This window comes from Esox lucius, chromosome 18 (genome assembly GCF_011004845.1).
Source record: "Esox lucius isolate fEsoLuc1 chromosome 18, fEsoLuc1.pri, whole genome shotgun sequence".
Lineage (NCBI taxonomy): Eukaryota > Metazoa > Chordata > Actinopteri > Esociformes > Esocidae > Esox > Esox lucius.
This window is the reverse complement of record NC_047586.1, coordinates 13,168,406-13,195,000: the sequence shown is the minus strand read 5'-3', so window position 1 is coordinate 13,195,000 and position 26,595 is coordinate 13,168,406. Positions and strand designations below refer to the sequence as shown.

Here is a 26,595-nt window from a genome sequence, read left to right as displayed (position 1 = left end):
TCGGAAAGACGATAGGAACATGCTACATTCCTTGGTTGTTCGTGATACAACAAACATGCGTGTTAAGAAGTAATAGCAGTGACCTAAAAGTATCAGTTTGAATGAGGAAAATGGAGACATTCAACACACAAACGACAGAGAAAATGAACACAAACACAGTGCAAAATGCATTGGACAGGAAGAGTAGCAGCCGGGTTAGGTCAATATTTGCATATGCCTGCAAGACCTAAATCCCGAAACCGCATGGAGATGTATTAACTAATAATAAGCTTGTAAAGACAGATGACTGGATCAATCAACCATGATGGAAAGTGTCAATATTGGACTCCTTAGCGAGGGAGTGATCAGAGAATGCCCTTGCAGCCAACAAGAGGGGAAAGGTCACTTGAACAAAAGCGGGTCAATCCAAGTTGAAGGTTTAGCCAGTACTGAATCCTCTACATGTACTGTAAATGCTACTCAAGTTATTAAAAAAAATCCTACAATTTCTAAAGTAAAAAAATAAGTTATCATTATTACTACAGCAGTGTTAACATTGTCAGTTGAAATATTATTTCTACCGTAATGTTTTTTTGAAATATTTAAATAACTACAAAATGTTATTTTCCATGAAGTTAATCGGGTACAGTCAGTATAAAAAAATAGCTTGACATGCAAAAAGAAACAAATTGAATGCCCTAATCAGCATATAGACCCTGAAGAGTTGGCTTGAAAATATAGACGTGTTTATCTGCTTATCATCCTATTCAGCAGAGGGAAAAATCATCATTTTAATATGATTTATTCAAAATGGTAATCACACCCTGGATAGCCCTCTAAATACTTTCACTGTATTTTCCCTCATTTCATTATTCCCCTGACACATTCTACAGTGTCACAACAACCCTAATCAAGTGAACTAAGAGTGGAACAGAAATAAAAACACTGTTCAAATGAGCTTCCATCCATCATTCTGCATCAAATATACAAACCTACTGCCACAACATCCAGTAGGCTTGACTGACACGTGACATGGTATTGGCATAACAACACTAAGTGCATCCCAATGGTGAACTGCATGAAAACAACAGTTTGAGAAGTGACAAAATAAACAAGCAAAAGAAACAAAGAGAATGATCCGCCCAGACTTTTCTACAGAAATACAGCTGGATGCAACAGAGCCCCCCGTCTGTGACAGGAAACCCAGACACTGTACATACATGCCATGCCCACTGACCAGACGCCGTTCAAACCAATGACAGATCAGGCAACCCAAAAGCAGGAGAATAGCATTGACATACATGGTGTGAGTGTGCTGAAAAGGGGCCAGACACTCTGACCAACACAGACTGACGAGCACCTTGCAGACCTACAGCCAGAGCCGAGCCACGCCAGCCACCGCCGCCAGCCAGCATCGGCACCCAGAACTGGGCCAAGTTGGTCAGGGCAGGCCACCTGCTCCCTGGCCCCCCCCCGTTAGTGGGTGAGTGGAGGTAGAGAGAGAGGCAGAGAGAGGTGGGGCCTTACCCTGCTGGGCCAGAGGGTCTGCGGGCTGGGAGGCCTCTGGAGCCGAGGAGCAGGAGTCTCCCAGCACAGAGAGGTTTACAGAGAGCTCAGCGGGGGAAGCTGTGGAAGGAGAAGGGACAACAGCAGGCTGGGATGAGGGAGAGGACGAAAGGGGAGCAATGGGGGAGACGACGGGCGACTGCTGGCAGGACAACGACAGGGAGAGAGGGGGTAGCGGTGGAGGGGGAGGCGGGGTTGGAGGGGGGGGGCGGGGTGGGGTTGCTGCTGTTGCCAATAGTTACGGGCGAAGGGGCGGGGAACATGGGAGGCCCGTTTGAGGATGGCGAGGGGGGCTTCTGTGACAGGGGGCTGGGAGCCGGGATGGCAATGACAGGACGGGGGCCGGTGGCCTTGCCCGGTGGGCTGCTGATCATGACGGGGGGCGAGGGGGGCAGCGGGCTGAAGTTGGTCACTGACCACACAGACTTGGAGGGTGGGGCGGGGGCCGGTGCAGGGGCTGGGGGCGTGGGGGGGACCGGCTGCCGACGAGGGACCGTGGCGTAGTGGGGCAGGACCGGGTGGAAGGCGGAGCCCAACGAGGTGGCAAACCGGGAGGCAGAGTGTCGTAGCGGAGGGGTGGGGGGTGTCGCCGAAGCGGGCGACGGGGCAGGGGGGGGGTAGTTGGGGGTGGTGGGCGACACGGGTGTGGAGTTGGTCTTGGAGGACTCGGGAGGCGGTGGGGTGTAGAGGGTACTTTCAAACGCTGAGTACAGACGAACAGGACAGGGAGAGTCAGCACACCGTGCACACAGGGAGGAAAAGAACACAGGAGAGGAGAGAGAAAAAGGGGGGAAACAGAAAGAAGAGGGTGGCAAATGAAGCAGGAAAAACCAGCACAGACCTAAATCTCCTTTTGTCTTATTTTCTGAGGGTGATTTCTGACAGAAAGGACGCTACTATTAGTACACAGGGTTAGCGGTTGTGACAGAACCAGAGGCTGACTCTAAAAACAGTGTGGCAGATATTATACACGTGGACAAGTCACACCGGAACCAAAGACCATCGCACATTCAGGAGGGAGCGCTTGGCTACGCACTTCAATGTCCTTACTGTAGCCTCTAGTCCAACTCACACCAGCCACTCTCTCCATGCTAATAACTATGTCGGGACTGAGCAAGCAGAACATCTATGTTGTATCCATTTACAACTCTGGCCACCACAATTCAAAGATGTAAACAACTTGGACATTTGATTCAGTGTTTGTCGACAAGTACAGTAAGCAAATGCTGTAGCATATGGTGACGGGGACACAGACGCTGGCAGAGGTGGATGCTCCCTCCATCCCTTTATCCACGGAAAACCTCGGCAAAGTCTGTAGGTCATGGTGTTTCTATATCAACACCCCTACTTCTAATATTTCCTCATCCGTCATGTGCAGTAGCTCCCCCCATCCGTAGTTAGCCGATGCAGGGGTAGCGTCACTGGGTGGTCACGTTGCCAGAGCCTGACTGCATGCCCTGACTCATCCTGGCTTTATTTTTGTTAAGTGGGCCCCAACCAACAGAGCCCTAGCTTTAGCCTAGCGTCGAGGCTGCTCCCGACGTATGATAACGGAGGGGCTAATGCTGCTAATCCTTTGTACCGTCCTCATTCTGCTCCACTGAACCGCAGTAGCAGCCCAGCGGTCACTTTTGTGTGGACGGACACACGCACACGGACGGACACACACACACTATCCTTGTGGGGACCCGGAAACCAAACCCAGAAATCCATGTCTCCTATCCTCTAGCCCAAGCCTAACCTTTACCTCATTAACCTAGCCTTTATGCCAATGTTTAATGGTAATGCCTAAACCTAAATGTAACCCTGATTTTAACATTATGGGGATTTGCCCTAAACCTAACCCCTATGCCCAATATTGCATTTCATCTAGTGGGTTCTGAGAGCTTATTTAGACAAGATCAATTATCGTTAACACAATTTCATTCATATAACATTAACATAATTTGTAAATACAGTTTTCAATTCACACCAGCAACAAAACAAAAAACAACTTGCTGTGCCATAAAGAGAAACACATTCGCGCGCAAAGTTTTGGCCAGACCCTAGAACCCGTAAAACCTTACTATTTACCTGGTAACTAACATGGCACTGTTGCTGGTGACTGAATTGTTTTGGTGCCAGTGTGAGATGTTTTCAATTGCTTCTTGAAGACTATTTTTTGTGATGGAGCTGGATGGATCTAGAAAACCAGACACCCTATCCAACCACTCATTCCACTCCAACACATCTTTAGCGAGACATCGTCTTTAGATCTCAGTAGCCGCAGGGAGTATCTGTCGAAATGTGATGTACAACAATTGACATTTTGACCAGTTTACACGAAAAACATTCTTAGACCTAAAACTGGCAATAAGTTTCATTCCTCCAAATAAAACGATCTAACCAACTAGCGTGCAAAAACACTTGAGGGACAAGGGGAGGCCTCAAACTGCATAAGAAATGGATTGACTGAAGAGGATGGCATTCTATTGTATATTCACACAAAGACCCTTGTTCATCCTAATGTACAAAAGACTACAGCTAATAAGAGAGACTCCATGGAGTTACAGACACATCAACAAAGTAATTATCGCCAGTCAATGGGTCTGCCCTACTAACATACATATTTATAGTGTTCAGTTAGAAGTTCAGTATGTTAGTAGTACGATTTCAGTTAGAGGTTCAGTATGTTTACAGTTATACTGTTCAATTAGAGGTTGAGCATGTTTGCAGAAAGTGTTCAGTTGAGGTTCTGGATGTTTATTTGCACACAATATCAGCATGAAATCCAGAGACACAGAGTTCATCCAATGGAATATGAAACGTAACTATGAATGAAACTGGACATTTTACTAGTAGCTACAGTAGGTCAACTGGGCAAATGTATGTTTACTCTGCAGGAAAGAGTATTAGAAGCATATTAAAAGTGCATTGTCACATTTCAAACCCAAACGCACTCCAAACAAACATGCAGTGCAACATTGTTTCTTGTGCCTGTCAGTTACTGTCCTTGTGGATTTGTTGTAAAAAATAAACAAGACCAGGAGACAATGTCTTTACCATAATGTCTTTAACCTGTTCATGGTTATGCTCATGTGAAGGCCCATCCCCCCTGTTCTGGGGGCAGGCAGTACGTTAGCCTTGATTATGTATTTTTAGCCTCTGACTAACACAGAGAATCTGGCCCAGCTAATGTAATGAGTCAGGCACTGAACCATGCCAACTCCCCGACTGACCCAACATGTAGCCGTGATGTCTCACATGCATCCATGGTTCTCCCCGAACCTCTGTCCTGCCTGTGCAGACTGGCTGAGGGACCTAACCCTCCACTACCACAAATCCACCCTCGGTCAAACTGAACACAGTTAACAAAAGCACGCAGAAAGGGCCAAGGGTGTGTGTGTGTGTGTGTGTGTGTGTACACGTTTGCATCCCTGCTTGCTGAGAGAAACGCATAAACACAAACTCTACCCTTATGCCCTGGTGCCACTCAAGCTGTTCCTCGAGCTGGTCCAACACACAGGCAGATGGGAGCGAGACATGGGGGAGGAGACTAGCTAGAAGGCAAAACTAACTAATGAATAGTCAGAGAACGATTGGAAGACAATCGGCATCTAAGCTGAATGTTAAATGCTAAGTTTGGATTCTACAGCAAATACGTCTCAGTGGAAATACTACATGAAGAGAGCTAAACCGGTCACCTGCTCCAGACTACTCGGTTAAGTCATACCAGTATCTTTAGAGTATATTCCGTGCGTCTGAATATGCATAACGCCTGTGTATCTGTTAACGTGTGTGTGTGTTAGTACAGGTAAATCTGTGTGTGTAAAGAATGTGGAAGAAGAAAGTTAAAAGCCTCGGCTTCTCACCGGCGTTGGAGATGCGTCTACCCCTCTCCCAGTCCATCCGCTCTCTGTCCAACTGCTGCTCCTGGTGAGACTCCCTCTCCATCCTCTCCCTCTCCTGTTTCTCCTTCTCCATCAGCTCCCGCTCTCGCTCCGCCCGCTCCAGCTGCTCCCTCTCCTGCTCCTGACGTTCGCGCTCCAGGCGTTCCCGTTCGGCGCGCTCAGCGTGCTCCCGCTCCTTCTCTGCGCGCTCGCGTTCTCGCTCCCGCTCCTGGCGCTCCTGGTCTTGGCGTTCCCGTTCTCGCTCCCTCTCCAGCATCTCACGCTCCAGCCGTTCTCTCTCCTGGCGTTCCCGCTCCAGCCGCTCGCGCTCCACCTCCTTCTGCCTCTGGAGCTCTTGGAGCTGCCTGGCGTGAGGGAGAGACCAGGAGTGAGAGAGACCCCAGAGAAGTGATAAGAAACCAAAAAACAGGCGACCAGAGAGGATAGCGGAGAAACCCGAGGGGAGAAAATGACGACACGAGGACGTGACCTGCTATCTCCCACTGATCAAAGACACAATGCAGACCGACAGGCAGGGCTTTGCTAAAGGCCTTCATTATATAACCCTTTTTAAGTAATGACCGTTCTGTGCAAGACAAACAGTTACGCAATCACAGGCAAGCTCTACAAACGCGTTTTGTTACACACAATTTAGTTTGTTTCTGGCCACAGCCTCCCATTATGTAGCGATGAGGGTAGGCCCGTCTAATACAGAGGAATCCATTATTCGGCTTGTGCTGGTTTGAACTGCATACAATTCACCGGGAACACTGTACCTAAACATGAAATATCAGTTTGTTCATTCCAGCCAAGCCTGCTGACCTCCGACCACTGCTTCCCAGGCTGGAGAAGACTTATCGCTGCAGATACACCTCTCACCACTTGAGGGCAGCACGCTTTAAGAGGTGAGTCAGGCTGACTGCTGGTGTCGCTTGCTGTCGCTCCCGGTGACCCTTGCTGGCCGGCAGCAGTGAAGTCTGGCTCCAAGAAATTCCACAGACTGTTCACGATCCAATTCACTGCCCGGGAAGGCTGTGAATGATGTGCCGCCTATTCTTTCACGGTCTTTGTCAGCCTCAGACAGGTCTGCTGTGCAACATTATCTAGTGAGGATGACACTCGATGCTTGCCATCTGCTCTACAACAGCTACAGCTCCTCGGTCACCCAGGTGAGTGGACAGACAGAGGTGGACAGACGGACAGTTGGAGCTCAGTGTTGGGCTGAGCAGTCAAGACGATCAAAATGACTACAGACCGCATTCAGGCCCTTCTGCCTCAGACACCTCCACTCCAGTTCACTATTCTTGCTGCAAACCGACCACAATAATCAGTTTAAACACAGACATCAGTGTTAAACCCAAGGTTAGCATGTGGTTATGGTTATAATTAGGATGAAATCTCACAGATGTAAGTCTAGTGCCTTAGGATCTTAATTGAAAGCAACCGTTGTTCTTAGGGTAAATTGAAGATTTTGATCTATAGGACTTGAAATAATGGTAATAAAAACTTAAAACCAAATGATAGAACGGAAGCATTTACTGCTGGTAAAGAGACTGCATAGCAAGATCTCAATGTTGTTTGTTTTCAGTGTACTTTAATTAGCAAGGAAATACATAATTTTTTCCCTGGATATAATTGGTTTACTCCTGCTACCACAGGCCTATAATGAATATCCTCATTAACTCATCAAGTACTCAGGGAACCATGATCTAAGAAAGAGAGAAGTTGTAGGAGGTAGCTATGCCCATTTGACAAGACCGTTCTACGGACATGCCTTTTTGCTATAGGTTGAATAAATAGTGTGGCTCTGATTTCTAAATGCAGACCATCCCAAAAGGCTGTTTACATGAACTGAATTGAATGGTTAAAATGTACTGCTAGTGTTACACAGTATTTAAAGACCGATTACGCAAAAATTACAAAGTCAACATACGATTATATTCACAAATGCGTGGTGATAATATCACAGTCAGAAAGAGTCCCTAATATATATTGGCTCAACGGTATCAATATATCTAGATGCGTGGAGATGAACAGTTAAAGTTAGCATAGTGCAGATATTTACTTTACCATCTTAAGAAGTCCTGTTATGGTGAGAATAGTCTTATTAATGTCTATGGGATGAATGGATGGCCGCTGAGGGCCATAGCATGAGGAAAATACATTTCTCAGGTGGTATTTTTAGCTTATTTAAGAGGATGGGCCGGGTGAACAGGGTGGCTGGGGCCAGGAGAGGCTGGGTGACGTTTTGATCTTCTCGGGCGTGGCAAGTAGCACATCTGCTGGTGTCTCTTCCTGACTATCCCGGGGAGGTTGTCCTCCCGTCTGACACCATGTGGTAGAGGATCCCTGGGAAGGATCTGAATGAATCAGTCAATCTAACAGCGGAGTGCTCCGTCACACAGGGCAACGGCGGGAGAGTTTCCTGTGCACAACGTGCGACAGAATTTAGTGAGAAACTGCCTTCTTCAGAAGTATCTTCTGGTTAGGCAACACCAAGTCTCCACACGCCCATTATAGAGTCACAGTATGGGAACCAAACATTTTCGCGCCAGGAGGAGAATGATCTCATATAACCTGGGGTGCAAACAACCTGTGACACACCAGTTGATGACAAACAGCACTTCTCGGCTCACTTTTTCCCATAAGTTCACCATGTGTTCACCCCTCCCTTGTAAACTGCTCATGCAGCACATTTCCCCCCCGATAGTATAGTCCGTACCTGAATCCATTCGACACAATGTGCTGAGAGAAGCAGCGTAAGAACAGTCAGAGTGGAAACCAGACATCAATAAACCCTGGAATTGCCAAGTCAGGGAACCGCAGGTTCAATCAATCCATGTTATCCACCCAGAATGACTTCATGGCCTCCCACTGACATTTATTAGAGAAACCATCTCTCCTCTCTTTCTGATGGAGCTTGAAAAAGCCTCACAATCTGAAATAGTGACCACTAACAAATATCAGCAGAGACTCGCAGTAGAATATAAGCTGGTCAAATTAGTTAGTTACAACATCATTAAAATGGACAGCTTGAGAATCCACATTAAAATAAATGTTAAATGTTACCAAATACTGTAAAGGTTGAGCAAGTATTACAGGGCCAGTTTTGTGGGCCCAGGCAATCCTCCGTGTAGGCTGGATTAGCCAGTGGAAAAGCAGAGAGAGTCTGATTTAGCCGGTGGAGATCCTCTCTCACCCAGGACCAGTCTGGAGGAAGCGGAGAAGTGTTTCACTAGCTTCTGCCTCAGCCAGGCTTCCTCTCAGGACTCCCCAGTACCACTGACCCCATTCTCCGCATACAACAGCCTCACTCTACCAGGAGCCCTCGTGTCAGACTGCACGGTCACAGAACCGAGGCTGTAGGCGACCGGGTCCCAGAGGATGGGCTGCTCCACACACAGTACGACAGGGAGAACGGAGAGAGGAAAGGAGCACTATCCTCACAGCTTTCACCGAAGCCTCCGTGCACTCATCTCCCACCTCCCTCTACACCTACCAGCACCTCCCCCATTCCCACTCCCATCCCCTCAACACATCCCTCACTCACCCTCTTCTGTTCCCTCACTTACCTCAATCAACAAGTTAATTAAAGGTTGGAGGTGCTCTATGAGCGTTAGGCGCTGGTCCACTAGAGGGCTGAAGGCGGGGTGTCGGCCTCCAAGGACCATTAACCAAGGGTTTCTCCCAGATAACATGCCCTTATCCAGAGTCCATTGTATATCATGTAGTATATCACTACTAAGAAGAGGGTCTTTCTATAAAAAAAAAAGGGATTAAGAGGTTTGACATTTAAAAATGATTGGACATATTGAAAATCAAAAGGCCAAATAACATTAAAAATGTCATTTTTAGACAGTGCCTGAGAGAGTGACTGACTGACCGCCATGCGGTAGACCTGTGGCCGTTCAAACGGTTAAGCGGGTGGGCTTTAGAGTATCTTCTCAGCCAATCAGGACAGTGCACTGAAAAAAAATATCTGTTTACTATACCATAGGCTATGAGATTCCTTCAATTTGCTGCCCTTGGAGGCCAACACCAGACAGAATACCAGGGCACTCAGGGCATGGCTAAACAAGCTGACAAGTCCCTGTGAACACAAATGCTAAATGACCTAGTCATAGCTCACATCAACACCGTCATCCAGGACACTCAGGACAAGCAAACGATCCACAGATGACAGGGACGCTGCCCTTTCCCACTAGAGTTGTACCTAGGACAGGGTAATATGGCCAAAGAAAATCATTTCACTGGGTATTTCAAACTTAATGGCATATCTCGCTGTATAAGGGTGGGTAGGAGTGTGGGGAGGCTGGTGGGTAGGAGTGTGGGGAGGCTGGTGGGTAGGAGTGTGGGGAGGCTGGTGGGTAGGAGTGTGGGGAGGCTGGTGGGTAGGAGTGTGGGGAGGCTGGTGGGTAGGAGTGTGGGGAGGCCGGGGAGCTTGCCATTCTCAGGGGAATGACAAAGGTAAAATACCAGTAATGGAAGCAACGCCATGTTGGAGTACTCTTCTGCAGGAGAGAAACATACTGTGGCTATCTGAAGCCAAAAGTCTATCATCCTTCTATAATGAGAGATAATAAAATGTGCCATTTGGAGATGTCAGTACTGAGACTTGTGGAGAACTACCTGTCATTTGCACAAGAACAATTTCATAACATTCCAAATCAGAAGTATTTGGGGACAGCTGACAACCACAGTACAACTAATATAGTCTAACAGCAAAATGTATCATCACAATTGGGGTGAACAAAGCTGGAGCCTTTACAATACATCTCTGTCTTGCTGAGCGAGGGGAAGGCAGCTCCCTGCAGGTCCTATTGAACAAAACAATAGGAGCAGATCAGAAATGATCAAAGGACGCTTCACCGCATGTCAACACAAACAGAAAGAATTTCCCTCACTTTCTCAGAGGAGACCTACATGCACAGAGACAAGTGGAAAAAGGGTAGGATGTCTTCAAAGACGTGAAAGACCTTGCTGATCCATTTACTGGCATCTCAGTTCCTGACATGCGTTGCCTGGGGAACCGTTGCTAAGGGAGTGTAGGCGGCACACAGCCTGAATCCAAACGTCATCTAACAACTTACTACAGACTTAAAAAGACAACCAAGACAAGTCTATTTTATAAGAAAAAGAACCGCTTGAATGTGCCATGTTTGACAAATGGCTTATTTAGACAGAATGAAACCGGATCAGAACCACAGGGAAGGACAAAGGCTGCCTTGGTACCTGAACACTGGAGGGATTTTAGGAAGGGTCGGGTCTCTACTGCTCAGAAAGCAGCAAATAAAATGTCCATTAGCCAGTGCTGCAAACATCAAAACCTGTTGGGTATCTTGCTGAGCATATATTTACTGGTGTTACACATTAAAATGTACTTGTGAAAACATGATGGTGCATGGGATGTTGTACTGCTGCTGAAGTCATACCTACTGCGTGGCAGTAGTTTACAGAAGAGTATTTTGGTAAAAAGCGAATCCTTCATTATGCATTTTCATTTAGATCTAGAAGTTCTTTTAGTACATAACTCCATATTTAAGAACCCAGCTATTGCCTCAATGCAATGATGTCAGGACAGGTTTGGGAGACTTGAAAACAGAGAAACATCTCTTCAAGTGAAATCTCGCAAAACTGTCCTGCAACCAGGAAGTATTCCCCAGCACACGTGAATACCCTGTCCAACAACCATGACTGAGCTTGCAGGTGTCCCAACCCACAAAAAAAAGTTGCAAAGAAATTGGTGAGACATGGCAACCTTGTCTGACATCATCCCCTGTAATTCCCGGGCAGACCTGAGAATTGTTCTGCACCACCCTTTACAAGACAGTCAGTATGGCATGACCAGAATTCAAGCACCTGGCCGCAATGATGCAGCTATCCTGTGAGACCAACACACCGCTACGGGGCAATTTCAGTTGCAGCGCTCAGGGCATTAGAAAGACCTCTCATAATGATCTTATCTACCCGCTCTGGTATTAAATTCTAACCAATGTTGGGGAAGGGGCAGTTGTTAACATGATTTTAAATCCATACTGAAAATGCCCTAAAACAATCTTGCACTAAAAAGTGAGCATCTTTGGAATGGTCTCCAGAATGATGAGCTTTCGGGTGTAGCAACAGCGGGACGCTGCTGTCCTTGATTCTGACAGCCAAGGGAAGCAAAGCTCCAGAATCACAAAGCCTGGCAAGCCCACAGTCCAGCTGGTCAGAGCGGCTTTCTTCATTGGCTCAGTGGCCTTCCCAGAACAGTTCTGTCTGTGTGGAGTGAAGCCCGGATAGTCCATATGGAGCTACTCCATTTAAGATTCAGTCCAACTTTACAGCTCACAGTTACTTTCACATGTCCCCCTAACCAGCAGACCGGATCAACACTACTCAGCGCCAAAGACGGGAACTGTGTATGCTCAACAGCAGCCGTGTGTGGATGTCTCAGAAACATACAGAAAACAAGCGGTTTGACAAAGCTGCAGGTGCTTGATGCCATTACAGTGTCATCCCCAAACGCTGTCCCAGTGTCATCCTCGGGGGTGTCACGACATCCTCCCCATGTCAAGCAGCAGAGAAATGCTGCTCATTGGCAGCACGCTTCACTAAATGATTATGTGAATCCGGTACAGAGCGCCACACTATTTCTCCCTCGCATCAGTATTTATTATCTCAGTCTATTGTCTCTCCACCTGACAGATGTGCAAGAAGTAGGCTAAGTGCTAAAGCCAACCTGCTTTCGTTTCACACCAGCCATTATACATCCCATTATTTGCCTCATATATTTTTAATCTAACTGTGGGCTGATAATAGGAATCTCAGGGATGTTTAAAGAGGCATTGAACGGCTTTCCAATGGCTGTGCCGGTCTACTGTGTCTTCAGAAGGATTGGGACAAAATACCCAAATCCACAACTTTGTGTATGTAATCCTCCAAACCATAACCTGCGACATTTTGATAGAAAAAGGGTACCTCAATATTTCTTGAACGTAATTTTTTTTTATAATAGACAGCAATTGTCAGAGTTGACGTCGATGCCTGTCAGTATATGAAGCATATTTGAGAAATGCATATATTCAGAGTTCATTTCAGGTGGTTATTCAATTTGCCTTGTCATTGTAAGACTGTCTTGCCCTCTCCCTCAAACACATGCCTACAATCAGAATCAAAATGACTGGCACCCTACTGGAACAATACCGCTCAAATATGTTTGCATAATATTTGTTGATTGCACTAACAAAGACGTTTTATTCATAATAGTATTGCTATAAGTAATAGTAATTTTCTCAAAAAGGTTCGGCCCCTCGGTTAAACAAATTTCAATATATAACATTGCTATGGAAACACGGCAGGTTCTAATCTCTTTCCAGATCCTTGGAAGGCACACTATGGACTGATTTTGTGGTACAATCATTTCTTTGTGAGCTTTGTGTGCCCGTGGTTACAGTCATGTTGGAAGATCCACCTGTGGCTAGCTTCATTCACAAACAAAGGAATTGTCTCCTTTTTCGTGATTGGATACATGTCGACATCCTCAGTAGCGCATTGTTACATGCAGGAGACAAAAAACTTGCTCAAAAGTATCAAAATAACCCTTTAGGCCATCAACAAAGGGCCCACCAGTATTTACTGTCTTGTTGGTCATCTGAAGTGGTAAAGTGTTGTGTATCCATTTGTTATTGCTATCTCTTTGGGGTTTCAGGCAGGGTATCCCTATATTATCTCAACTGCTGATGTAAAAACGGGTTTATAAAATCTATTTAATTGACAGATCTACCATCCTGGGAATTGGATGTGTCTCTTGATATCAACAATGACTCAATGTTCCTATAAAACTTTGAGCTGGGCTCACAAGCTGCCACCATGGAGTAGCGAAAGAGCTGTTGGGCTGGGGTGGGCCTCTACTCTCCTGGCTGGAGGTAGTCAGTCAGTATATGGGCCTCTGGCCCCCTCTGTCTCTAGTACCTTTACCCCAAAGCTATGCACATGGAGGTAGGAGGGTGCAGTGTTAGACAGTTATTGGATTAACCGTAGCCTGAGTGACTCAAAATCCATCACATGGTTTCTGTTAACTAAACTCAATACAACACGGGGCTGAATAAAAAGAGGCCAGCGCTGGAACACGGGCCTCCACCTCCCTGACCACAGAACAGTCATGTGCGAAAATAGACTGGTGTTGTTAAGCCATTTCACCACCCAATGACAGAGAGGCGTAATGGGAAACTACGATGACCAGGAATGTCGGTTATTTCATCATTGGGGGTTATTTATAAAATGTAAGAAAACAAAAGTGACCTTTAAAACCCATCCATCACCATTCTGACAGCAGACTAGAAGACTTGTGTGTGTGTGTGTGTGTGTGTGTGTGAGAGCTCATGATACAGGACTGTAGACCTTCAGTAATTATAGATCTCCATAAGTCCTCAGCAGAAACAAAACAGTCAAGGTTGGAACGGACGCACCAGGCCGTCCCCTGGTCGTCAACAGCGATCCAGATCCATCAACAGCAATCCTGACATGCGCAAGCGTGAGTCGGTGCGCGTTTGCGATTGCGTGCCCGCGTCCATGTGTTGCGATGACTCGGGACCTGTGTGTACCTTTGAGGCACGGCAGAGGGGTGTGTGAGAGCCCGCACCACAAGGATGACATCAGCCACGGAGCACCCAGCCACTTCCAATGACGGCAACGGCTAAATACGGACGCGGGTCGGAACAGAACAGAAGGCCGGAGGCTTGGATCTAGATCCATTACCAACACAGAGAAGAACTTCTTTGAACACACCCAGGTCTTTCCTGTTTCTGGCAGAGCCACACTGATTATCCTTAAAAGGAGCCCTCCTTCTACTCACCGTAAAGGAATGCTTACTTCACTACTACAGTGCAAAGCGGAGTATGTGGGGCAGACATGTTGCTATGTCAGGTATGTGTTTTTATGAGGTAATGCCACGGGCAGGGGCCATTTTAAACATATGAAATAGTCCAGGGTCATTCTTCACTGGGAGAAAAAGGGGACTGCATTTTCCCGCCCGAGGCCTACTTCTAAGGACTTGGTGTGTTTAGACGAGGCAACGGTCCAGGCCACCCACCTCAACCCCCATCTGTGTCCACCCCAAGAACGCAATAATGTTGTTTTGTTAATGATGGGGTTAATAAAGTCAGAAACAAATGTTATGACTTTCACGTGGGAGAGAGCATAAAGCCAAGCTAGGCATTTGCTTCCCAGTAAAAAAAAAGAAAAAAGAAAAAAGAACACACACACATGCACAAACATACACACCTGTGTAAATCAAGACTTATAACAAGGCAATTAAACAGTGTTAGTACAGAATATGAACCACAGATGCCAAACAACTAGTGGAACACCTCATCTGAGGCTGACAGGGATGTTTTAATAACATTCCCAGGGAAGCTGCTGCCAATAAAATGGTTGCCAACCAAGTGGCTTTACACCAGGAGGCCTTGGGATTTCTATGAGGCTGCTGAAACAAGATGATTAAATTAATTAAAAGTCTAAAATGTGTCAGCTGAGTGGACATCAATCATGGGTCGATGAGAGCATGTACGGGAGATTTCATTAGGCAAAAGGAAGTAACCGCAAACAGACAAAAACGGCATGTACGCCCACAAACTGGTCAACCTTCCTCAACGTCCATAATGTCCAGTTGATACTAAAGAAAGCAAATCTAGGTCGGTGAACAAAAAGCACAGGGTCTGGTTAATAACCCTGATTCCCGGAGAACCAGGTACCCCGATTAAGCTTCAGTGTATGTCCACTTTCATTGTAGCTCCTTTACGGTCTGAGAAACCTCCAATATACTGCTGCCACACCAGGAGTGTAACCAAATCACTTTCCCACTGTACTACCATGTGTCATCCATCAAGTCCACCACGCAACCACTGCTGCTGTGATGCTGGGTACGGCGTGGGGGAGGAGAGACGGCTGACCTCAGGGTCGTCGTTGATAAGGAAGGTGTTACGGTTCGGGTCACGATGCCGCGCCTGAGTGTGAACGGCAACAGGACGGCAGTCAGTCACCGCGTGGTCCATGACAGCAGGCAGCAGTCTGACTGAATGGCATTTTATAGGTTTCTGTGACCGTGGTGACAAAACAACGAACAGAAAGCAGCTGTCAGAGATCTATACTGTTACTCTGCACTGAAGAGGGCCTCTCTTCCACACAGTGACACTCTGAGACAGTAGGATACAGTCATTTAAACATGCAGCAGATAGGGTTTCGTATAACATCTACACTGCAACTGCAGGCAAAATTCATAATGCAGCCGCAGTAACTGTGGAACTACGGCGTTTCACAGAATTCCTGAACTATTCTCCTACTGATTTAGCTCCTGTCAGTGGAGGAGGGGGAGGTATGTCTGGAATGCCTTGTCTAGCGTTAGGCCAGTCCATCTGAATAGCAATAGGGAGAGGCGTCGCGCCGAGCAGGAGACACTAGTTCCACCGGATGTTGTCCGTGCGCTCCAGCCCTGCTCTCCACAGGCCCAGCCATGCTCCACCCAGCCCCGCTGTAATGTAGGGGCCTCCAGCTGTGCCTGGCAGCCATCAGTCCCTAGGTGACGGCAGGTATCCTTGTGACTAACAGGGTTAGGCCACTAACGTCAGACTTGGCCAGTCAACTCCCCAAGCTGACGAGGTGAAGTATCGGTTGGTCTGCCCTTGAGTAAAGACGTTAACCTGTCAGTAAAGGCTGATCCGCTGGCTGTGGCCCAAGTCCCTGGGGGATGGGGGGCGGGTACTGGGTTATGCAAAACATTTATTTTCTAATTCAGACGCGTACCATATGAAAAAACACTTTCAAGGTACTTATGAGAATGTATCTAGCTGACTAGTTCATATTTCACTGAAACACTTAATTTAAGGGATTTCCAGAGGTATGTATATTATGTTCAGTGATACTCAATGTCAGTGTTGGAGGATAAAACTCCTATTGTCATCCTCTCCCTCTATGATTCAGACCTGAAATTTACTACCATATATCATCAAAAGCAAAGTAGTTGTTTCAGACTTTTAGGACCAGTGTTGAATAGGCTTTATGTAAATGCACAGAGGTTTGAGAAAGTCATTTTTCGAATGCTGTTGTAGGCTAAGCTCTTACCTTCTCTGCATCTCAAGGTCCTCTGGTGAAGGTCCATTCTGAACCTGGGGGCTCGTTCTAGGCAACGTGGGGCCTGGAAGCAGAAATAGACAGATGTTTACACATCTAAAACTCATATTGACACAGTGTAATTTATTGACAGAAAGGACCACACTAACTTCCTTTGACAGTTTCTGACATGCATTTCATTCAAAATCAACCAGGTCTTAAGTACACAGCTCGACTCCTAAAAGCTTTCTTTTTTTAAATGCCAGACAAACCAATAAAGCACAATTCTGTCTGACCGGCTAGGTTGTAACTTAAGGTCTTTGTCATTGAGCTGCTTGCATGGTATTCGTGCCAAACCATGTCAACCAACAATACCGTTGTATAACAGCCATCAAGAGACAAATCAAGCATTGATCATCAGGTACTTGAATGGATTAGAAGGCTCATTCTGCACTACACACGCTCACACAAGTCTGGCGAAACAGCGCATGTGTGATGACATGCTCAAACGAGCAATGACCTCAGCTTTTGCTGGTGCGTAACACATGGAGGAGGGGCTAGACGGTGAGGAGTCTAGGAAGCCCCTGCTGAACATGCCACCCCCCACACCGGGCCAATGTGTTGCCAAAGGAGCTGACATCCACATGTAGGGCAGTGGCACAGTAACTGCTTCAGTTTGGCCTTAGACCAGTGCATCTGGAAGGCCCAGGAGGCTTGACATTAGAAGAGGGATGACTTCCTTGATTTAATTTACACACAGTGTTTTTTCTGTTTCAACAATATATTAGATACAAGACAAAAAGCCTCTGTGATGGCCAGACTTACACACCAGTGTAAATGGAAGGTAGTGGGCTTGAATCTTGCCAAAAAGACAAGTTGTTCGAGGCTGTAAATATTTAGGGTAGCCTGTGTCTCTAACAAACCGATCTGCAATTCCAGACAGAGCCAGGGAGAAAGAATAATAAAGGGAGGCGCAAAGACGTCAGAGAAGCTATAGAGGCACACAGCACGGTGCCTAAGAACTGCCGTCGTTCACCCCCCCCCCCCCCCCCCGCGAACTGCCATCGTCCACCCCCCATTACCACACATGGGGTAAAAACTTTTTTCCCCCAATAAGGCATGGTTGTCTTGCACCTCAGCTCAGGCAGGCCAGAAACAGAGGTGGAGAGTTGCAGAACCAGGTCTCTCCAGGCTACCAGACCTGGTCTACATGGGCATTTAGATCAATGCAGCATTCAGCAGGTGACATGGCCACTGGAGGCCCAGGAGCCCCATTCACCAGTACACAGTACAGACCTCCATTATGTGAAGGAGTCACGCCAGCTGACCTGACATTTCCTGTTGGTTTCCTGTACAAACAGGCCCTAAGCAGCAGAACACAGTGGCAACGACTTTAAGGTGGAATGAGGGAGCAAGAGCAAATTAAGCAAGCAATAGAGCAACCTGATAACCACCCTCTCCAGGTTCGCAGGTCGGCAATTGATGGCTTCAACACAATGAATCTCCCTGGCCCTTTATGTGAGCAGGATAATAGTTTTAAAGGAATCCCAGGCCTGTTATTAAGAGGGGGAGAATCAGCTGTGTGACGGGCTCTCAACCAAACAACACACAGAAGAGTTGTAAACAGAGCGGAACCGGTCTCCATGGCGTTGTGGCTCATCCTGGCCCCGGTTAGAAAAGTAGCGTCTCATCCGTCACAGTGTGAACAACACCAGTTCCACAGAGCATGGCTCACAGCAGGCGTCAGTTACCGTGGGGTGTCCGTCTGGAATATGACGGTTATGAAGGGCCACTCCCTTTACAGACACTTTGTAATCAAGCTAAATGAATTCCCCACCATGGGATTAGGCAGCAAGGCATTCAGATTAGTGTATTATGTAATTATAAGCAATAAGGACAGGGCAAACAACTTCTCCCCCCTACTGTACACTAGTACTGACCAACATATATTCACGTCGCTCAGCATTTTACAGCCACTTACAGCTGGCACATTCAGGTCAGACGACGACTCATGTCTGTACTAGTAAACAAGTGGAGGAATCATTTCACAAAACGTGTTCAGGGTTGTTTGGGTGGGCTTAATGTTTCAGGTAAAGACACTCATTTAAACCTTTAAAGGTACCGTCTCAACGGGGGAGGGGTATTTCCCCTTTCGGCTCCGTAGACTGGCACCACAGCACTAATGGCCGCGAGGACCAGCTGAAAGCCAGTGGGCTTCGATATTATTTGATCATGTCTGTGAGGAATCAGCCAAACCTAATAATAAAGCTTTCCTTTCCCGAGCCCTACATCCAGCAGTAGTACATTAGGGGCTGGCCATCTGGAGTGTGGTGGGGCAGCCGGCCTGGGTGATGCGGGCCCGTCTGTTGGTTTGTTTGTTTTAACACAGATCTGGCCCAGAATGACCTCACCCTGCATACAAACAGTTTCTGTAGTGTGGCGTGTTTTCAACAGGTAACGACCATATCACCGCCATCAACAGCTTATTACACCCACAACCATTACACAGGACCAAGGCTTCTCTCACTGCCTTCCTTACCCACTATGAGCCTAATGGCGCTTATCACACACATATTTGGGGTCACTGTAACGCACAGGCGCTCTTAAAATACCAAACACAGCATGTACTCTGTTACCGTATGGCATCGCAACACCCTAATCAGATTTACTTCGACGAGGGACACCAGGAGGGTGCAATTAATGAAGAGGTAGATTAGAAAACCAGCGTGCTCCAGCATTCGTAGTTTAAGAGTTGAATATCCCTGTTGTACGAACTTCTGTGTGTCAAATCTCAGGGCTTCTGAGGCCATATTTCCTGTATTCCGCAGAGCCGGGAAAGACTCATCTCAGTTCACCTGCAGGCATAATGTGAATGTGTCAGAGACAGAATAATCTGTGCTTCTGTTGCAATATTCAGAATATTCCAAAGAACCAGTTACGCCAAACGCCACATCTCCGAGGAAATAATCTTGCATCATTAGACCGCCAACTGGGACAGACATTCCTGCTGCACGGCTATACGATCCATTTGACATGTTTTTTCTATGGCTAGAACTGACAACCACACACCCACAGCCTAGTAACCACCCAAGTGACCTCTAGCACCTGAGATTACAGCCAATACGTTTAACTCTAAAGAATGCCTGAGAATGTCACAGAAAGGAGAAACGGGTAAGAACCTACTGATCGCAAAATAGCTTTCCAACAGAGCTACGTCACACCACACATACTATGTGAAGCCCTCCTCAGTCAGGCAGCAGGGACAGCATCGCCAGCACCTACATGACAGCAGGGACACGGCAGGCCTCTTCTGACAGCAGACATAATGCCAGAGTCCATTTTCCGGGAAGTCTTTAGGGGATCCAACCACAGCCGTGGATCCAGACCCAAAGGTAGTGACGGACCCAGTACCAACTAAAAGCATGGGTCCAGTCCCAAAGTCGGTACCAGCCATCATGGCCGACAACTCGGCAGAGAAACGGTAACACACAACCGGCGCCCCGAGCTGTTACAGTGCTGCCGCGACGCCACGCCTGGATCAGAGGCTACGCCGGCGCTCGAGTCAATCAAATACGCACAGCAATCAGGCACGGGGTGAGCAGGAAAGGAGTTCACAGAGAGAGGGAGGGAAGACAAGACGGAGGGAAGAGATGGAGAAAGGGAAAGGGAGGAGGGAGTAAAGAGACGGAGAGAGGGAGGAGAGGAGGAGAGATGCACTTACAGGATGAGGCAGTGTGCTTGTGTCAGCCGTCGGCACACATCCTGGTCCTGATCAATTATTCATGATCAGGCGGGCGAAGGGCAGAGCACACCCCCGTGTCGCCCTTCACATCAAACAGTGTATCTATTCTAGAGGCAGACCAACTCAACAGCCCGCAGGGACGAAAGACCAACAGGAAAGCCATTTTGTATTGACTGAGAAAAAAGTAGTGGCTGAGAAGAGCTACAAACAATAGTTTGGGCCATATGCCCACCTGATCACATTGTAGCAACACAGTATGATGGGCTCTCTTCCTGTGTGTCGTTGTTAATTAACAAACTGTGCTGGTTTCCGTCCTGTTACATCACAGAGCAGATGAAAAGAGAAGGGGGGTGGCTCAGGCTTTTCCGACCCTTTCTGTGAAACAGCCCTGTTACATTCCAGCTCAGGTCCAGCCTGTCCTGGGTCACTGCTCCTGGGTCAGGAAAACACGAATCACTGGTGCTCTGTGGAGATGAGTCACAACCCAGTGCTACTGCTGAAGACAATCAGCTCATTCATACTGCGGAAATTAAAACCATGTAGGAATTTACATTACACCAATGTACAATTGGTGTCTGAGAAAGTTTCTATGAAACTTGAGCCATTATTTAGGCTACAGTCACTACCTTCCTAAATCAGCAGTCAAATCCTAAATTTACTAGTCAAAAAAGAGGAAGAAAGCCGGTGAGGAACATATGTGACTACAATGTTCACATCCATTAATTATAATTATTTTAAAGAGATTATAATTATTTTAGCTGATTTTAACTGACAGGTTACTCATCAGATCAGAAAGTACAAAATGTCAAGATGATTTATTCAATAAGATAGCCTTAAGTAATGTGGAAATGTTTTGTGGCTAGCTACTTTGGTTCACAATGTCCTTGAGGTGAACCAAATTACTTTTAGAAAGCCTACCTGAGGTAATGGTTATTGATCCATCAGGTTGAGAGATTGGAGCCCAGAAAGACCAGAGGCTTGACATATTACTCAGGAGAGGAGGGAGGAACTTGGTAAAATTACACAAGTTGGTATATCTAACAATTGCCATTCCACATCACAAATGTCCAGGTCAAATAGAAACACTCTTAAACCTATTCTGCTAATGTTGTTTTCTGTCTGGACCATCTACATACTTTTCTACAATGAGTCTGGGTTTTCCTCACGCCCCTATAATTAAAATATATTTGTGATGCCCTATTTACTCAGTCCAAAGCAGTCATTGATCAACACACATCCTCCGAATCAGATCTTGCAAAGCTTCTTATTCACACTGCTAGCTTGGGTAGTGTTGAGCACATTCCCCAACCCCCATTGAGCTTGCAGGCTCTCAACCTACCACAAGGGGTTGATAAAGCATGACGAGGCAACCTGTTTGACCACTAATTGACTGGAGGGAACCCTAAACCATTTGTCAGTGTACACATTAAGACCATTCTGACTGTTTTAAGAAACCAAAGGATTGGATCAGAGCCAGACTGAATGATCATGTTATCATTATTAACTGATAACTACTGGGTTAGATTGAGTTAGAAAAATTATGTAATTGTGTAATTCAATTCAATGGAGACATCAGGCAAATACTTTCAGACAAAACCGTGGTGAAGCACTAGTAATTTTGTATTATGGACAGTCATTATTTGATTGCATGAGAACCTTGTGTGTATTTCCAATTAATCAAAGGGCCCCCCAACTCCACCAATCAAGAACCAAAAGCAACCAAGAGAGAATTAATTCTAACAAAACATTTGGCGATTCTCTCAGTCTCATGACACAGACATAAGCATGTATGTGCCAACAACACAGCCAAACTAAAGCATGCACAAGTGTTCTATCACTTTCCCACAGTGACATTAACACCTTCTGGCTCCCTACCTAGTTACAACACCAACACCGATGCTTTATCACAGCATGCAGCCAGAAATACATAAAGGAGACAGGAGGGCCTCAGAAATATGCAGTGTCTCAACAAAGGCTTCCTAATTTGGAAAATGCAGAGGTCCTACAGGCACAAGGCCAATGTGGGAGAAAATGGCCGGGTGAACGGATGACGAGGCATCAGGGTGGATGATTGGTTCTCCCCATTCCGCAGGCTCCCCAGGCATCGATGTGATTGGCTAGAAAAGTATTTGGGACACTCAGGCTGAGCGGCTTGGACAGGTCAGTTCGCTGTCCGTCACAACAGGATTGGGAATGTTTGGTTACAGGTGACGTTAGGTGTTACTTCCTTAAAAACAGTGGATGTTTTATGCTTTCTGCAGTCACAGACCGCCTTCCATGGAATATTAACGACTGCTTCAGAGGAACCAGAGACAGAAACTACCATTACAAAACAGTCCATCTTCACTAAACCCCTATCACATTCTCTTTCTTTTCCACTTATTCTTGGGCAGACTTCGAGACGGGAGTCTGGGTGTCAGTAGCAATCACCTTGGTACATAAATGTTCCCCGGTCTCAAGCGGAGTGGGTCATCTCCATTTCGGCAGGCAGGGCCACTGACACTGAGACCCAGCACCTGATACCAGGTCAGCCCAGGGGGCCGGATGCCTCAGATCAAGTCTGACGTAAAGGCACCTAATAAAAGCTGCTCTGCACAGAAACAGCACCGCCAGAAGTGGACTCCGCACAGGCCAGGCACCCTCCCTCCATAGGAGAAGGTAGACATTTTATTTTGGGACCAGCTACAGTTTTAGGAGAGGCGCCGGGTGCTATAGAGCACCAAGCCAGAACAGCCAGCACCTGTGGATGAGTAAATCATGGAGCTGTGCCAACACCTCTGAAGTAACAGACCCCAAAGAGCACTAGTCACCAACCTTGGAGTGACTCGCCCTGGGAGTGAGATCCAGGTCGCAGACAGACACCACGCAAAGTACAGAGCACAATGCAACGGTTTTGAATTGTTAGGATACATGTGTCCTGAGTGGGAGCCAAGCTTACAGCATGTGATAGTCAGAAGCAGTGTTGACCAAATCAAAAGTATTTTTAAATGAGAAGCTCTTGTGTGCTACTGCTGCCACTAACTGTACAGGGCTTGGGCAGTATACCATACTGGGATATGTTGATACACAGAAGGTATTCACAAATCTCAGTTCTCAGTCACGCGGTTTGTTTCTTTTGCTTCTAGAAAAGCAAATGGGGCAAACCTGATGTGTCGATCAATTGTTGAGCAAAACGAGAGAAGTAATGAAATGAAACACGAAATACACAAAGAATATTTGTCAGTTACACATATTGCAACTATAACTATTCTAGTATAAGTATAATGTTATTCAGCTCAGGCCTCAGGCACGGCAAATGCATTTGGTTTGCCGACTTGCCACTATAAGTGTTATACCACGCCACTGTTGAAAACTCCATTCTAAACGACCTGATTAAAGTGTGGGCATTGTCCCCGCATAACCTTCCCTTTCCCACGGCTACTTGTGATTGGATCGAAATCTGGTTACGGAGCAAACCTAAACAGTACGGTATGAATCAGGGTAACCAGTCACGCAACACACGCAAAGACAGACCTCGTTAAGACCTTGGGGCTGGCGCAACAGCGAAAGGACAGAATGTGCTTTCAAGGGTTCACCTCATTGCGATACTTTTCTGTCGTACACCAAGAACTCTTAGCTTGCTGAAGGGAGACCGCTAAACACTGACTGAACAACAGAGCAATAAAGGCGGCACAGCCAGGCACTGTGTTGGTATACTGGGCTAAGTGACACATACAATGTGGTTTTGTCTCTTCTGGCTAAGCACGGAAACAGAAGTCAAGGCTGACATCTCTCCCCCCCACCCTTTCTTATTCACGCTCTTTGCATGAAAGCAAAGAGCGTAGCTCAGCCAATCAGTATGAAGAGAACGATGGTCTTCTTTCTAGCTCAACTGCGTCCGTCACCACCCATATGGGACAGGTCCTATCGGAGCAGATTACACTGCAAACCATGAAACCGGCCTTATCACTGACAACTCGGCTGGAGCATTACAAATTAATGGTATGCATGTTACATAAGGACTTTGGATTGCACTACTTATCCGTTTGACTTCCTGTTCAACTAATGCAACGCTTTGCAAAATGCAATCAGTAGTGTACTCCGCTCCGTCCAACTCCACCCATCAGCTGTCCAACTAAACCCACGAGTCCTCCTGAACACCGAGCCAAATCCGCAGGCCCCAACACACTCCTCGCCCCATTACAGCTCTACTCACTGCCGAGGATGATCTGAGCACGACTGACCATGGGATGCGGCTGGAAGCAGCTCACTCTGGGAGCAGGCATGTCTACGGACACCTGCTGGGGGGACCTTCACCTTCCCCCGCCTCTACAATACCAGGTCCAATCAACAGCCGTTGATTCTCCTCACACAAGTCGAGACAGCCGCTCAGGGGAGCAGGGTACCAAACTGCACAGCACCCGCCCCGGGCTGGAACACAAAGGGCTGAAACCACAGAGCGGTCCCCTTCCTTAACTCCCTCTCTCTCTGGATCTAAGGGCTCTTCATGTTTCTTCTGTTCTCCTTTCCCTGACTGGTAGTGCCAGAGTCACGTGTAGGCAAAGTCCTGTAGTCTCTCCTTCTGTGCTGGGCTGTGCAGGGCAGGGCAGGGAAGGTATTTTGTTAGTTGATGTAGTAGTAGTAGTAGCTGGCGGGCTAGCAGGGGACCTCTCAGTAGCGTGGCCAATGGCGATCTGGTGCCAAAGAGCTTGAGCTCATCAAAAAACAGTTGGGCAGGCAGTTGGGCTCGACACGTCACACCAACATCCATCTCTACCGGTCCTGTGATGCAATAATAATCACATGAGGTATGAGTTAAGAAACAAACATGCCAGGCACCCTGAGACGTGGTGGGTAACCGTGTCTGACCCCCCCCCCCCCCCCCCCCCCCTTTGACTCGGCACCTCCAGTCCCTGGAGCAGCAAAAACAAACTCCTTTTGGCTCAAGAATGCAACTTGTTTCTATGACTGTGTGCCTGGCAAGGGTAGGTTACAAGCACCCACAGAAATTCTCAAAATACTAAACTAAGCCCTTGTCAAAGCAGAGACACTACTTCTACAGTTCTGTTTTCACACAATGATGTCATGCCAAGAGACACAGTCGGCCTGTATTCTGCTCTGTCAACAAGCCATCACAACTCTATTAATACTCCGAAGGCGCTCATCGATAACCCCACGCCTGGACATGCACCCTGTGTTGCCAGGTTAGGTCTTGTTGCCAGGGCTGCTGAGGGCAGAATCGGGGGCGGGCACTGGGTTGACAGTCAGGCCACCAGGGGGATGTGTGTTCAGCTGTTTTTCCTGGGGGTCCCATTGGTGTGTCAACATGAAAACCCAAACAGAAGCTGATGAGTTCCATGTCACTGGAGCACGTATGAAACAACAGTGTCCCTCCCTCTTGGTGCTTGGTAGCCTTACATGGCCTCTCTCTCTCACACGGCCCCTCTGTTTCAGTTCTCTTCTCTTGCCATTTCCCCTCCCCCTCTTCTTCATCTCTATACATCAATCTGCCCACAGCCAGATGAAAAGGTGAGGATTACAACCAGACCACAACACAGAAGCATCCAGCGGCCTGACCAGACCCCTACTCCTCTTTTACCCATTTTTGGAAAACAGAGAGGCAGAAACAGGATGGCGGTCTCTGTCTCAATGGGGCTCTGTGTCTTACCGGACATAACTACCACGTGACAGAGTGAGCTCTGGTCGCACAGCCCACGACGAATACCCCTACTGCCCAAAAACATTTACCACCAGAGTGTCACGTTGATTTTATACATGACAGGAATGTTTAAACGGGAAGACCGTTGCCTTGGTGTGAGGAGTCATCAGATGTAACACTGGCGTCACCTGACTGACCTCTAACAGAAACCTTTGACCTTCCAAACTTTACATGTCCACACCAGACGACAAACGCTGTCTGGTCGACGGCTCCTTTGCGCCGGAGTGAGTGCCGCACACAAACAAACCAACCTACATACCTACTGGGGAAGTGGAAAATAAACGAGAAACTTCACTGTTCGGGTTCATTTCACATCGTCTCGTCACATGCGACACACAGAAAAGGTTCCGTCTGCCAAGACGTGGTCCGGCTGGTTTCTGAGTGAACTGAATCCCACATGACACATTCGCACAGTCACACAGCTTATTATTACAGGATAAGATGTAACATCTTGTTCCAGTCCAACATAGAGCAACCAGGACCTCAAACCTCAGACTTCCAGAGTGTTACCTGACTGGAGCAGCGACAGACATTTATTTCTGAGAAGCCCACATGCCACACAGTCTCAAGATATAGCAGCATGGTAAGCGCACAACTTCGGTGTTAGTGTCGTGGCGCTAGCCAGCCTAGCGCCCGCCGACCAGCTATGTGAT

General features: G+C 47.2%; 1 protein-coding gene across 1 annotated transcript in view; it reads right to left on the bottom strand.

Annotated features, from left to right (window-relative positions):
- The window catches only part of enah (ENAH actin regulator), a 56,831-nt gene that overhangs the window by 6,550 nt on the left and 23,686 nt on the right, over positions 1-26,595 (bottom strand). The window contains 4 exon segments of the mRNA XM_029114506.2: positions 1,507-1,783; positions 1,785-2,248; positions 5,397-5,779; positions 16,515-16,587. Coding sequence (XP_028970339.2) covers positions 1,507-1,783; positions 1,785-2,248; positions 5,397-5,779; positions 16,515-16,587 — 1,197 coding nt within the window.